Below are 15,790 nucleotides of genomic sequence, written 5' to 3'. Positions count from 1 at the left end.
TAATGATCTGTAATAGGTCAGGTCATTATGCTCTTTTACATTTGCATCTATACATGCACCACTTTTTTATTGTGTAGTGTTATGTTGTGACATTTTAAAATGCATTTTCCTCATCCGTTCCACACATTCTTATTTGATGCTGATGTTTCCCTTTTCAGAGTATTACTGCTACATGACCCAAAAAGGTCAAAACCAACACAACACAATCTTACAAAAAACATAACTCAGTCACATGGATCTGCACTAGCATAAAAAGTATAAAAGTATAATCCTTAACTTGTTAGAATTGTGATAAAGTATTATTTTTCTAAATGTTCTCTGAAGCCTTCAACGCGTTTAACAAATATTTTTCAAAAATCTAAACAATGTGACGTGTAAATTAGACAAACAACATTTCAATATGGAAGGACTTTTCCACAACTTTACATAATTTGTTTATACAGTGTTAACATCGTTCATTTTAATATTTTTCTTTTTTTTCATTTTTCATTGAATTAATTGCGTATTGTGTTTTGCATTTTTTATTTTATTTTTTATTATTATGTCTGGTGTTTTGCATTTTTCTAGTTTTAGTCTTTGCATTAATGCTTAATCTGGGGTAAAATTAGTTTTTAAAAAAACAGAACAGAACAGTCAATATCACATTATTCAAGATGAAGAAGACTATGCTAATCTTCTTTTTTTTATGTGCAAAACATTACTCAAACCATTTATTATTAATTAAAATATTTGGAAAATTATAGCTTTTACACATGCAGGGTTCATTTAATATTTTAATCTGTCTCATGATTTAAAGGTCAAGACACGTTTGTCACCTTATTTTGAGCATGTGTGCCTGCAGTTGAGAAAGTGACAGACAGAACGTGAGAGAAAGAGAAGTGTGGCTTACTAAAATTGTCAGGACAGTTTCACAAGGGGCTTATCTGTCACTTCTTGATGGCCTTGGTGAAAATTACAGCCTGTCCGTTTACAGTCCATATTGAGTATACATAACACATTAAGAGACTCATTATCTATTTCAGACCATATGGACCTGGGCTGAGGTCGGTCACTGCAAGGCCATCCTAAGCTGCTCTCTCTAATTGCAACAATTATGCCATCTTCATTACAAGGGGCATTTATGGAAAATGGTGCCACGGCCCCTCAAGATTGGTGTCATTGCACTCTGGACTACAAGAGAGCCAAGGAGATATGCCCTGCAGCCCACTCAGAGCCCAAATGTGTTCATATCCCAGTGATTCTAAGCTGAATGTGACAGGGAATTTTTTCAATAGATCTAAAGTTGCATGCCTGTTTAAAAGCACTTCATCTATCATCAGTTTTAGCTGACTGAAAAGTATATCTTTGTAAGATCTGTAAACAAATTGTTCTTTTGAGTTGGATATTTTCAATAAAAAAAACTTGTCTAAACTATTCACTCACGAATTACACTGAATGATTTATTCACAAATTAAATTGAACAACTCATTCAGGATGAATGGGAATGTAAAAAAATATATTGTTTGTTTTAGTTTCCGTTCCCCACTTCCGAAATCGCGAGATGTCGAGGAAAACATTCCACTGTAAGTTAAATTAAAAACATAAAGTGCACATTGTATTGGTGCAAATATGAGTAGGGTATGTGTATTGTGTACAACATTTGCAACTGCTTTTTATCACTTAATTAGAAGCAATTTTAAAATTGTGTCTTCTGTTAGTTACATAGCGACTACTGAACAGACATTTAGAAGTTTATTTTAAAATGCAAAGTACTGAAAAAAAACAACACTGTGAACACTTGCATTTTTTTTTTGCAAGACTATAGGCCTAAGTGTGCCCTCATGTTTCCATTGTGTCTTGTCTAGTTTTGTTTTTGTAACTGCTGTTGGTGAGTGTCATGTAACCAAGTCAAATTCACGTTTTTTGGCTTCACTGTGTCCGTGCCTGTGCCAGTGTCGGTGTCCGTTCCGGTGTCCATTTCGGTGTCCATGCCGGTGTGTCCATGTTGGTGTGTCCATGCCGGTGCCGGTGTCCGTCCCGGTTTCCATGCCGGTGTGTCCGTTCCGTGTCCATTTCGGTGTCCATGCCGGTGTGTCCATGTTGGTGTGTCCATGCCGGTGCCGGTGTCCGTTCCGGTTTCCATGCCGGTGTGTCTGTTCCGTGTCCATTTCGGTGTCCGTGCCGGTGTGTCCATGTCGGTGTGGCCATGCTGGTGTCCATTCTGTTTTCCATGCTGGTGTGTCCATGTTGGTGTGTCCGTTCCGGTGCCCGTACTGTGTCGGTGCCTGTGTCCATGCCGGTGCCCGTGTCCATGCCGGAGTCCGTTCCGTGCCGGTGTCCATTTCGGTGTCCGTTCCAGTGTCCGTGCCGGTGTGTCCATGTTGGTGTGTCCATGCCGGTGCCCATTTTGGTGTCCGTTCCGATGTCCGTTCCGGTGTCCGTTCCAGTGCCCGTGCCGGTGTGTCATGTTGGTGTGTCCGTGCCAGTGCCGGTGTCCGTTCCAGTGTCCGTGTGCCTGTGTCCGTGCCGGTGTCCATCGGTGTCCGTGCCAGTGTCCATTTCGGTGCCCGTGCCAGTGCGTCCATGTTGGTGTGTCCGTGCCAGTGTCCGTACCGGTGTCCGTGCCAGTGTCCGTGCCGGTGTGTCCATGTTGGTGTGTCCGTGCCTGAAAACTGCGTCCGAAAACTGAAAAATGCGGAGGATGTATCTTGGAGGATGTATTCCACGGAAGGCATCAAGGCACGTCCGAATCTGTCTCCTGAGATACCTTCATATAATAAATTTTTGAAGGCAGCATCTATCCTTCGCTGCCTTTGATATCCCACTATCCTATGCTTTCCATTCTGTGACAATAGAGTGGTACAGGTATTTTTTTATTTAATTACATTTTTCCATAGGCTTTTGGATTATCGCTAAAAACAAGCTCCATGATCAACAAAAGTTTATGATATTTAGACTTTTTGTCCATCAAGATCATTTTCACATATCAACACAAATTTTATGAATTTTGAAGCCTAAATGCAGTCGCCAGAAGTAAAAAGCTAAAGGTAGGCTATAAACGAACTACACCACGGTCCCACGACTTCAATGTCACAATCACTAAACTTCTGACAACTTCTGAAAACATTTTCCCAGAAAGTTTGAGTTAGAACAGTTTATAAGACACAATTATAAGCATAATGAGGCTGTAAAAACAGACTGAGCTAACCTGTTCGGCGTGATGACGTTTATGTCCCCGACTGACTCTGTACTTCCCATTTAGCCACTTGTTAGCAACCGTCCTTTTTCAAGACACGTAACACCTTAAAAAATCATGAGTGGGGTAATACTGATGTATTTTATGTCATAGAACAAAACCATAGACATTATTTGAGCCATTTAACCCCAAAAAAATATTTCAAAGAAATAAAAACCACTGCTAAATGCTAACTTGTTTCCGCGTTTTGGACAAAAAAAAAAAAAAAAATTTGACCAACGTTTTCCACTTTTTATGTTATTTTCTTACAAGAAATTACTATTGTACTAATTAAATATTTGCTTAGTTATCACCAAAACTCTCTATTTTGCTATAGTAGACCATTAAACCACTAATCTGCCACTGAAGTCTGTCGGAAATCAGTTTCGTAAGGTATAGTCCGGTCATTTTAGCATCCTCTGGAGCTACCCGTCAGGAGGGACCTTCTGTCCCAAGCAGGGGGCTCAATATTTCACCCCCGCCCAGAACTGTGGAACCTGTGGGCTTGGCCTCTGAGGGGGCCCAGCTCATAGAGTCAGGTCTCTCAACTGAGGTTGTTGAGACCATTCTACAGTCCAAGCTCCCTCCACGAGGAAACTTTATGCCCTGAACTGAAGAGTATTCACCTCTTTGTGTAGTGACCGTCGGTTGGATCTAGTCAACTGCCCAATTGGTACAGTTCTGGAGTTCCATCAGGACCGGTTCACTGCAGGTCTGACCCCGTCCACTTTAAAGGTTTATGTGGCGGCCGTAGGTGCTTACCACAGTCCTTTGGGTGGAATGTCTGTGGTGAAAGACCCTTTGGTATCTCGTTTCCCTCGTGGCACTTGGAGGTCCTCCTCCCTTTCGAAATCGGACCAGGAGGCGAATAATTTGCTTTGCCCTGTTCGGGCGTTAGACGCGTATGTCCACAGAGCTGCCCTGTGGCGTAAAAGTGACTTTTGCTCCCCTAACAAGGGAGGTCCAGTGTCTAAGCAAAGGATGAGCAAGTGGGTGGTTGAGACTATCTCCCTGGCTTATGAGGCGGCTGGACAGCCTTCTCCTTTGGCTGTCCGGTCGCTCTCTACTAGGAGTATGGCGGCCTCTAAGGCCCTTATATCAGGAGTATCGTTACAGGACGTCTGTAATGCGGCAGGCTGGTCCTCACCGCACACCTTCGTCAGGTTCTACTCTCTGGATTTAGACTCTACTCCAGGGTCTCATGTTTTGTCTTCTTAGTGCTGCTCACATGATTACACACAGGACAGACATTTGTAGCTATGGAGGCGTTGGTATAGACGTTCCCATAGCGTCATTTCGACGCAACGCGAGTTCCCTTGAAAGGGAACGCCTCGGTTACGACTGTAACCTCGGTTCCCTGAAGAGGGAACGAGCGTTGCGTCGCCTTGCCATATCTCCTTCATGCCTGTCAGCGCGACTTCAGACTTTACGAAGCTTTCGTTTTCTGTTTCGGGCCGGCTTTTATAGCTTCCTGGTACGTGACGTCACCCGCCTCTGACATTCCGCCACACCATTGGACTGATTTTACATGTGCTTCAAGACGTCATCACGCAAAGCGTTCCCATAGCGTCATTTCGACGCAACGCTCGTTCCCTCTTCAGGGAACCGAGGTTACAGTCGTAACCGAGGCGTTTTCTGTTAGCCTGGTTAAAACCAGACCATTCTCAGTAGTAACTGAGTTATGGTCTGGCAAAGCTTCATTAATAACTCATTTCCAAAGGGGAGTCACCAACGGACTTCGCTCAAACGCCTCTGGGCGCAATTGGATAGACCTAAAACCAATCAGAGCGATCGTCATCATCGTGTAAAGCCATATGCTGCGTCCCAAAGTTACACTACGCCATAAAAGTATGTACTCTTTTTGTGAAGAAAAGGTATTTACTTTTGAATGTGTAGCAAAAAAGTAGGCAAGCTTTGGGACATACTACTTCGTCATCTTTATCTGACGGATCTGTTGCGTGCATCCTGTCACGTAAACTGCCGTCAATCATCTTGTCACAGTTAAAATCCTCTATTAAATCTAATTTAATTTCCTACCGTTTCGGAGAGAAATTTAGTAGCACGTTCATCTGCCAGTGGGTCTTTCATGGAGACTGTCCTCATGTGTTTGTAATTTGAATATAATAATGCATTTAAAAGTTGAACGGACGTCGCTCAAATGCCTCTGGGCGCATTTGGATATACCTAAAACCAATCAGAGCGATCGTCATCGTGTAAAGCCCGCCCCAACGTTTCTGATTGGTGCCGCGATTTCGACGGATTAGAAATGGGCTTGAATGAGCTCTTTGCCAGACTACTTGCAGAGCAAATCTAAATTTGCCGGAAGTTGTCTGGGTTTTCCCAGGCTAGTTTTCTGTCAGTGTCGGCTGCAAAGATGAAGTTGACGATCGCCATCTCCGTAGTGAACGCGCCTATAGCCTAGAGAGAAATGCACATCTTGGATTACATAATCAGAGAGTAGCCTATTTCTTTTCATTTTGAATTGTTTCGTTTAAAGACATTTAAAGCTTTCTTTAGACAGGCTATATTTCTCATGTCTGAGTTTCGGTTAATTTATGATGAGATGCGCTCCTGTTCACGTGCAATGCAAGTGACCGTGGCGCGCCAGCGCAACCATGTCATGATTATATTGTCTGCTATATATGCTTCTTATTTATTAAATCCAGGCAATTGGTTGATGAAAAATGTATTAAAATTAATTTACAATTTATACAAAACGAAATTCACTTTAAAGAAAGGCTTTCTACAAAACAAAACTTAATGAAGAAAATTAAGTTTAATCATGTCTGACCCACTCTATGTCTCCCGATGCATCCTATCATGGTGTTCACTTTTCAAAATCAACATAGATGGAAAAAATACATTATAATATTTGAACAAATATGAAACTAAATGCTCTTATTTAATGGCTACAACAAATATACCGGTAGTAGGCCTACATACTCTCTATTTGTACAAATTGCTGCACATTAAAGTTAATTCTCGAATTAATTTTCAAATTATTGAAAACAATAAACACACCACTTAAAAATATATATACAGTTGTACTGCAGTTTTTTCTAAGTACAAGAAAAACTCTTTCTGCGTAGAGGGTCCGTTTATGTTGGAAACAGGTCCCACTCATAAAATCCTTCAGTTTTCGCGTGTTGTTTGTGCACCCGACAAGGGTACACGTTGAGCCACAAGGAGCCATTGCTTAATCTGTCAGTATTACTACTTGTCAGTTATCAGTTTCACCCGTTTGTACCGCAACGCGAGTATCCCTTGTGTGCTAGCTTCATTAAGCGTTAGGCTAAACCGTCCGGAACTGAGATACCGTCAACAGGAAGTATTGAGGGTCATGGCGATGATATCTATGATGGCGACGCCCATTAAGACCATAGACAGTATAAGAAGTGGACAGAGCCATCTCATTGGAACTCAATTGAGACAAGTGAAGCCCATTTTTAGCGATTTTTTAGCACTTCCGTTCCTGACGCGCAGACTCAAACCGACTCAAACTAAGCTTGATGACGTGAGCAATCTGTCTGACAAATCTTCTAGTAGCTGTGCGTGCAAACTGCCAACGTTAATCTTGCAGAGACGGCGAGCTTGAGCAAAGAGTTCTTTGGCGTGAGTGAGCTTTTGTAAAATACCAGTAAGTATTCTGATAAATTATTTTGTATAGTATTTATTTTAAAATGTTATTCCCTTGACGTCCCCCCGATTGCCCGCGAGCTTCTCCTCCTGTCTGTACGGTAATCTCTCTATTGTGCGACAGAGAGTCGAGTGGTTATGACGCAATCGTTAGCCTGTTTTTACAAAAACTGTTTCTACGGGGCCATAATGTAACATAGAAGGTAATGGAGCCCTTTATACATTGTCGTGTTTCTTTAGAAATAAATAATGGACAAATGGAGTCTTTAAATGCCTCAGATGTAAAGTTATTCGCTGTCAAAGTGACGCCAAAATGAATGGGAGTCAATGGAAATGCTAACGCAAGTGAAGTTCTGCTACAAGATGGCGGCACGCGGCCGGCTTCAACTTCCGGTCGATATATTACCCGCCTGATTAAGTCTCGCAGGAAAGTTGTGGATATGACCTGAGTAAGAAAAAGAAAACCCCGAAGAATCCCCTTAGGGGAAGTATATTTCGAAACTTCCCCTAATGGGATTCTTCGGGGCTTTTTTTCTTTCTTACTCATGACATTGAGGATAGAAAATAAGTTTGCTTCTGTTGCAATATGTTCAACCCTTTTTCATAAAATGACTGGACTAGTAAAGTTATCATTGATAGGACAGCGAGGAAACAAGTCTGCCTTTTCAGACGCAGACACAGATTTAGTGCTAAGAGATTTAGTGAACCAGCGGAGGGAAAAGCAAGTCACTTTAATAGCTGTACAGCAAGATTGTTCACAAATAAAACATACTAAAAATAACTATGTTTATGACATGACCGCTTTAAATACAGGTTAGTTTTAACAGTATTTGATGTTAAATGTGTAAAAACCACACAACCCAAAATATGTAAATCAATTTTAGTAGTGTATGCAAATTATTTATTTATTTTAGGTTTATTTACAGGGACAATGCACACTAATAATACATAATTAAATGTACAGTTTGCCAGAATTAGCCCAAAGGCAGTGTAATTATAAATACACTGTAGGTTATAAATTACTTTGTTCATGAGTTGGAATCAGGTTGGAATCAACAAACTGTGACCGCTTTTGATTCAGTTCTTTGCAGCAAACTGTTCGAATGAATCGATTCGCGAGACGAGTGGAACTTCTCATCCTATTTTGAATGACATCGGCGCTGCCCATAGACAGAAAAAGGCGCTGCCCTGTGATAAAACTTGCTAACGGTGTTGTTCCGGCTCTCTTAGTATTTTATTGGTTGTTGAATATGAAGGGCACACAAATCTCTGTTTTTGATTGGTTGGTAAAGATTTGGACCCGAAGTCGGGGGAGTGTCAATCACTTTCAGGAAGTTGCGGTCTGTGGCGGTGATAGCAGCCTGCACTGACTGGAAGAACTGAAACTGTGATTATCAACATTCTTCCTCTGTATAACATACTTATTATTGATTGTTGACATGCTATTATAAGAAGGCGTTATTGTTATTACTAGTTTGTTTGTGAAAAAGTGGTTAAATAAGGAACCATTAAATAGGAATGACTTGACAGGAACTTTACATTGCTCTCTTCAGTCATTAGGATTATTCGTTCTGAAACGTTCTACATGACAATTTAACATCATGGCTCCAAAGAAATACACAGCAGCCCGTCCACTTCCAGACGGATGCATTTTAACAGATTCAGAAAAGAAAAATTGGCGCATCGGCAAAATCATTGGAAAAGGTGGTTTTGGACTGATCTACTTAGGTAATGACTTTATATTCTGTGTGAAATGTGAAACGCCTTCATCATTTCAGTTTCATCTATGGCATTAGACATGGTGGCACAAGAGTTCAAAGACCTGAACATTTATATTGCTAGTGCACCTTGAATTTTAAAATGATATTTAAAGGTGTGCTTTCTTTTTTCTTTTTTCTCTCTACAAGTTTACAGTAGTGGTTTTTTTTTAATGTTTAAAATAATGAACACACAACTTTATTCACTTGAAATGATAAAACGTTTCACTTTTGTTTTTGTTTGTTTACATTTTACAGCCTCTCTGGATGTGAATGTCCCTGTTCGAGATGACACTGATTTTGTGATCAAAGTGGTAAGAAATATATTGAAACAGTTTGATGAGATATCACCCAATACATGGGCTAAGTGTCTACAATTTCTATACATTTTCAGGAATATCATGAAAATGGACCTTTATTCTCAGAATTGAAATTTTACCAACGAGCAGCAAAGCAAGATACTAGTAAGATTCTTTTTCTTTCCTTTTCCTTTTTTCCACCTAAATTCTCTCCATATTATGTAATGTAATTCTGTACATCTGTAAACACTGATTTTATTATTGCCAAAGGATGTAGTCGAAACATGTGCATGTTTGGAGTAGTGTTGAATGAAAATACTGAAGACCCCTCATCTTCATCTGAGAGTTTTCAAACATGAAGTGCATGTCACTGATGAAGTGGCTATAGATGTAAATCAGCCTGGCTGGGCGAATTAATAAACCAAAGCAAACATGCACCTCTGTGGTCGTTTGTGCAATCCCAGCTTGTTTGAGCTCTAATTCAGAGAGAGTGACCAAATTGCTGATAATGATGCTGGTTTCTCCAAGGGCCCGTGACCACCTGTCAATCTGGTGCACAGCCAGTCAAGACAGATTTCCCTTCCAGCTAGGCTGGAGGAAGTGCTTCTTTATCAGTGTTTGAGAGATGCGTATACATATAACTTTGTATGTTTATAAATCATGTGCAAATGTATAAAATGGCTAAAACATTTTTTTAATCTCTAATATCACAGTGAACAAATGGAAGAAGTCTAAACACAAGGAGTTTTTGGGGATCCCAACTTACTGGGGGTCTGGACTGGCTGAAAATAACGGGACAAGGTATGGAACTTCAGTTTGACTTGGATGGGCCGTATATGACCACCGTGATATGAGTAATGCATATCACTGTAGTGGTATATATATATATATATTGTTGTCTGGTTATGTAGGTACAGGTTTATGGTGATGGATCGGCTGGGCACAGACCTGCAAAAGGTGTTAATGGAGAATGGTGGACAGCTGAGGAAGCCCGCCGTGCTACAGTTGGGTGTCCTCATGGTGAGACGCTGCTGAACTTCGTTCAACATTTAGTTAGAGCTGCTTGCCAGTGTTATTTTAGTAATATTTCTGTACTATTAAAGTGTTCATTCATATTTTGAATTTGCTTAAGTTTTATAAAAAGTTTTTCATTCAATATTTATTTTATTTCAATTAACAAAAGCGATAACTGCATTGCTACAATTTATAAACCTACTATAATCGTGACCCTTGAATATGCAACCTCAGTTAGGGTTTGACTGAACATGTTAAGTGTGACAAGGCAACATAATTTACAGTATTACATAATAAAGTGGATTTTTGAGTAAGCTTTTGTTGCATTTTCTGGGAGTCCGGCTGCCTTGCATCCAGCTCATCTGCCTGTAGGTCATTATGAGGTTACTAAATTATTCATGTTAACCTTCCCCTCTGTCACTTTGCCCTTAACAGCTGGATGTGCTGGAATATATTCATGACAATGAGTACGTCCATGCTGACATTAAGGCTGCCAATCTCTTATTGGGACACAGAGATCCAAGCAAGGTGAGTTCGTATGCATATTACCACAAACAATAAGGGACATCTTAAATGATTGGTTATCTTTTTGGGTCACACTTTATATTAGTTGTCTTTTATAATTGTATTATTTAAGTACATAGTAGTTAATGTACTTACTGTGTTCATGATGTATAGCAAAACACTTTTGCTGCTATTAAGGTGGGATACAGGTAAGGTTAGGGACAGGTTTGGCGGTATGGACAGGTTTAAAGGTGGGTTAAGGGGTAAAGGAAGGGTAAACAGTGTAATTATAGTATACTATATGGGTACTACTAAGCACCCATGAAAAAAAGCCATTACAGAACAAAACTTTTCAGAATTCAATGTACAGTGCAACATCAAAGGGCTTGTTTAAAACTTTTTAGAGCTTGTTTAGTTTTAGATGTCAAGTTGCAATACTGAACAGGACCACATGGAGATGCCAAAAATTTAAAATAAACTAAACCAACTGCCTTGACCTGACTGCATTATATGCCTACTTCAGTACATGGATATATTCTGAATTACTAAACACAGAAACAAACGCATGACAGATAAAAACATCCTGAATGTGTGTGGAAACTACTTGAATGTACTGAAATGTGACTTTGCATAAATACAATGGAAGATGAGTGCATCGAGCGTACGCATACACGGTTTGTTTCCGCATCAGTATAATGGACTTGCACGTGCTACTGTACGACTCCTGTACGTCACTGCAATTGTCTTTACCTTGATTACAATCCTCATCCATCGAAACTTTACTAGCGAGAAGCTGATTAGCTTTATCCAGCCGAGAAACGTAGTTTGTGTATCATCTGGCCATACAACGGTGGGATGTTTTGATGTTCCGTTCAGTCTGTATTTCACACAGTGCAATGTGTGAGGGCTAGCACTCTTCAGAAACAATCACAGAATATGACAGAGCTCGTGTTTTAAAGCAAAACAGACAGACTGAGAACAGACTTCTCTCTGACATCTCTGATGCAATAAGCCTGGACTTCTAAGATCATGTAACTGCGTGACGTAAATTACGTTAAAGGTTGTATCAGCGATTTCAGGCCCAAAAAAGGCCCAAACATAAATGATCACATTCATCTAATCTTTCCTAACGATCCGCTAGCTGCCCGCCCCATAAGCAGGCCGTCAAAAAAAAGCGTCTCTGTAGGCAGCCTAGGCTCTGAGATCTGCACACAAAAACAATTGGTTTCACCAACCACTCAAAACCAAAATAAATAGTGTTCCAACCAATCACCGACAGAGGGTGGGTATTGTGAGGTTTTGCAAAACCTCACAACACCCACCCCCTGTCGGTGATTGGTTGGAACACTATTTATTTTGGTTTTGATTAAACCAAATTTAATTTGATTTGGCAATTGTTTTTGTGTGCAGATCTCAGAGCCTAGGCTGCCTACAGAGACGCGTTTTTTTGACGGCCTGCTTATGGGGCGGGCAGCTAGCGGATTGTTAGGAAAGATTAGATGAATGTGATCATTTATGTTTGGGCCTGAAATCACTGATACAACCTTTAATGGCGCAATTTCACATTCTTCATTCATTTATCTGCATTATATAGCCCTAGTATGTACACAATACGTGCATTGTATCAAATGATTGTTAGTACATAGTAGTTAAAGACACATAATATAAAGTGGGAGCTCATTTTGTGTACTCAAACGTGGCACATGCTTGAATAAGAATGTTTGTGTTATTTTCATTGATCGTCTACTAAGACGACCAGCCAGCATTGATGACATTTGGAACTTAAGTATAATGGAGTATAATCAATTAAAGTCTCAGTCTGCTGTCATAACTTGACCCCATTTCCTTGTGCTTTGCACTAAAATACCATATACAGTAGGAGAGATTCAGTTTGAAAGAAAATGTCTTTGGGATGATTTATGCTGACTTTATCTTTTGCAGGTGTACTTGGCTGACTATGGACTGTCATACAGATACTGTCCTAATGGAGAGCATAAAGAGTACAAAGAGAACCCCAAGAAAGGACACAATGGCACCATTGAGTATACAAGCATTGACGCTCACAAAGGAGTAGGTAATGTGAAATCTGTCATTTATTTGATCCTTTTAAACCACGCTGAGGTATCACAGAGATAGAAACATATTCCATTATGCATAAATGTCCTGTCTTTCCCAGTTAAAGTCAACATAAATTGCCATTTGCAACCCATTTTACTTTCATAGTTTGAAGTATTTGCAAGTGAAACTGAATATTCAGTGAGAAAAAAAAAAAAGGGAATTGAAAAAGGGAAAATAAATGTGATATCGGATACAAAGACAAAGACAACCCTTTATTTTTCTTTGGAATAACATGAATCAATGTATTAGCCGCAATTAGACCAGGAGCATGCATTAAGGAAGTAAATAGGGATAGTTTTCATTTCATGTTAACGTTAAAGGAAGAGGTTCACCAAAAAGTATGAATTCACTATCCAGATTACTCACCTTATAATGGGGTCTGTTTATGTGGCTGGGACTTGTCTGTATCATGTCCTTAACTTTGGGTCACACTATTGGAAACACATTAACTCGTAAATTGTGTACAGTCCTTTTTATTGGATATTGATTGTTCTATCCATGCTTACTTGGGCAGACTTAATTCAAGAAATCCATAATTAGTCAAAGTCATAACCTGCATTTTGTATGCATTTACTATTAATTAAAGCTTTGATGTTTTGTTGAACTGGGACTCAAAGCCAATATCTCTGCCTGTGTTGGCCATAGGATATTACAGGAGTTCAATACTGAATACACGGTGGTAAAGCTTGCTAATAGCCATGTTTCTGTTGCTGTTAATTTTGAAAGCACATGGAGAAAAGACAAGATGCCCAGTCAGCAGAAAAATAAATTATAAAGTTTATTTGGTAAGTTTAATGTTTATTTATTTATTAAATATTTTTAACACACGATAATATTTTAAATGTATACATTTATTTAATTGTATGCTATTAGAGTTTGAGTTAGGGCTAGGTGATTGGATCCTTGCATTTGGTCTTGAAGTGTCATTAATGTTAATCAGAGAACAAAAGACAAAGAGAAAAATCACTAACTGTTCTAAACTGAATGACATTTGTAGCTTTAATAATTTGTATATTTTTTTATATTGTCTTTGGCCTGTAGTTTGTAATTAGCTTTTTTTATTTAATTTTTTTATGTATTACTGACTGTTCACTTATTTTCAAAAATTTTGAGGACCTTTTTTTAACTTGCATTAGTTAGTATTCTGCTGTTGTATCGAAATTGGTATCGAGAATTGTCAAATTGCGCTGGTATCTAAAATTTAGATCTAGCAACCTTATTTCCAGAAAATATATACTTGATAAATATTATATTTTAGTTTTGGAAATAACATGTTTATTTTTATAACAATCATGCCTATTTTTCTCACTTTATATAAATAGGACTGCATACATCAAAATATAAAGCTGCATTTATCTTTTTTTTTTTTTTTGACTTTTAAGGGGATTCTCATATTTGGGGGTCCATGGCATAAAAAAGTTTGAAAACTCCTGGCATGACAAACCAGAGGTTTTTACTGTATGTGGATTGAAACCTTCTCCCCAATATTTTTCTTTAACAGTATGGTGTTTTCATGTAATCAGGATGGGTTTTAAATGTGGAGGATGAATATGTGGGAATGCATGTGTGTATTCCTATTTAGATATAAAAGGGGGAAAAAAAGTGCATGAATCTCTGTAGCTCATAACGTGGACCCAGTAAAACATATTGTCTGATACATCAAAAAGTAAATCATGCTCCGGTTCAGACCAAGGTCTGGCTGCTTTTAGACCATGTTCTTACCTGAAACAATTTGTTAACATTTCATGTACAGGATTCTACATATGGTCCTGATTCCGTCTTTCTGCTCTGTAAATGTATGGCCAGTTGTACTTTGTAAATCACACTGCATATGGCAAGTGATACAGCACTTGAGAGTTTATAAAAACACCTAACCACTGACGCACCAACTTGGGAGTTCAATGTCCCGATCCACTCCCAAAGCTAAACTCAAAGCAGCGAGGCCGTAAATTTGACAAACCTTGTTTGCGCCTCTATTAAACAATCTGCAGCCGAGCCGACATCACCGCACTAGACGTCTTGACGGAGGACACTGGCAGCTGTTGTGTAGGTCATTAGCACTGACTGCCCTGTAGATGAATGCAGATTGCAGAGTGTTTCTTTTCTTTTGGCCCCTGGCACCCCGTGTAGATGTTGATTTGTAACCATGGTGAGGAGTGCAGAGACGGGCACTTCGTGTCCCACTGAAGCCTTTGCTAAAGGCCTAATTATCACCTGTAGGGTTGAATTGAGCTGGCTGAAATTCAGGAGGAGAGGTTCAAGAGTTTGACATGGCGCTTTGGATAATCACAATAACAATAGGCCATCATTATGAACAACAGCTTCTATCTGATGGAAGGTGTTGTGCTCAGCCTAGAATGTATCGTTCTTGTGGATCTGCCTTTTTATAAGTGAATCGGTGTCAGGACTAGGCCAGGCAGCCCACCCCTTTCGGCTCCATATTACAGAGTCGTACTAAATGTTTACAGAGATGGTCTTATTTTGTGCACTTTGGTCCTTAATCATAGTACCATTTTTACATGGCACTTAAGAGGCATTTTTCCAAGGTCACCTGTGAGGGATGTTAAAATCCTTTCTATTAAATTGTGTGTTTGCTAAATTAGTTTGGTCAAGGTTGAAGAAAAATAAAGAAAACCTATATACGTGGCCTAATGGTGTTGCTGGCTAGCGGGCTGGGAGGCTGACTCTGTAATAGGCATGGCAGGATCAATGATGGTCATGGATTTAGGCAGAGATTTTCTCTTTTGATGAATGCAGTCAATAAGTAATTTCTCAGGAGATGGACTGCAGTTACAGTATTGAGTTAATACACTCTCTAGGCACGAACAAATGATGTGCCTTAATTTACCCTTATTGATGAAGTTGGAGCTTTTCATGAATGGACAGGCTTAACAGGAGGTTAACTCCTGTATACGAGTGAAACTGACAAAACCATCCCATTCAGATTTAAATGTAGGCAAACGTAATTCATTGAGGGTCCTTAGTTTAAAGTCAACTCGTAATTGGTTTAATAGCTGGGATCCGAAACGAATATTTCATAACTAAATGTGACTGCTGTCTGTCTGGTTGGCATAAGACTAATCAGTTGGTTGAAGTGAGGCCGTTTCACACTCAGGGCTCATAAGCAGATGTGGTGTTGTAAAAACTAGACTGGGATATATTCCCATTGAGCTTATACAAGTGTGAAAGAACTCTCTTGGGCTTAAAGACTGAAACCCCTTGTACTTATTCCAAAAGTATTAATCTCT

At 39.5% G+C, this 15,790-nt stretch overlaps 1 protein-coding gene across 3 annotated transcripts in view; it reads left to right on the top strand.

Moving 5' to 3' along the window:
• Nucleotides 1-8,174: 8,174 nt before the first annotated feature.
• vrk2 (VRK serine/threonine kinase 2) overlaps nucleotides 8,175-15,790 on the top strand; it is a 15,532-nt gene continuing 7,916 nt past the window's right edge. The window contains exons 1-8 of one of the 3 annotated variants that reach the window (XM_082154738.1): nucleotides 8,175-8,237; nucleotides 8,404-8,578; nucleotides 8,866-8,921; nucleotides 9,002-9,071; nucleotides 9,620-9,707; nucleotides 9,818-9,926; nucleotides 10,356-10,448; nucleotides 12,366-12,498. In XM_082154738.1, coding sequence (XP_082010864.1) covers nucleotides 8,452-8,578; nucleotides 8,866-8,921; nucleotides 9,002-9,071; nucleotides 9,620-9,707; nucleotides 9,818-9,926; nucleotides 10,356-10,448; nucleotides 12,366-12,498 — 676 coding nt within the window. In that variant the 5' untranslated portion in view covers nucleotides 8,175-8,237; nucleotides 8,404-8,451. Of the gene's footprint in view, nucleotides 8,579-8,865; nucleotides 8,922-9,001; nucleotides 9,072-9,619; nucleotides 9,708-9,817; nucleotides 9,927-10,355; nucleotides 10,449-12,365; nucleotides 12,499-15,790 lie in introns of all 3 variants that reach the window. The other 2 variants (XM_082154739.1, XM_082154737.1) reach the window with 2 other exon arrangements.

This window comes from Leuciscus leuciscus (genome assembly GCF_965113295.1).
Source record: "Leuciscus leuciscus genome assembly, chromosome: 22".
NCBI lineage: Eukaryota > Metazoa > Chordata > Actinopteri > Cypriniformes > Leuciscidae > Leuciscus > Leuciscus leuciscus.
The sequence above is the reverse complement of the archived record's forward strand: the minus strand, read 5'-3'. Positions and strand labels throughout refer to the sequence as shown.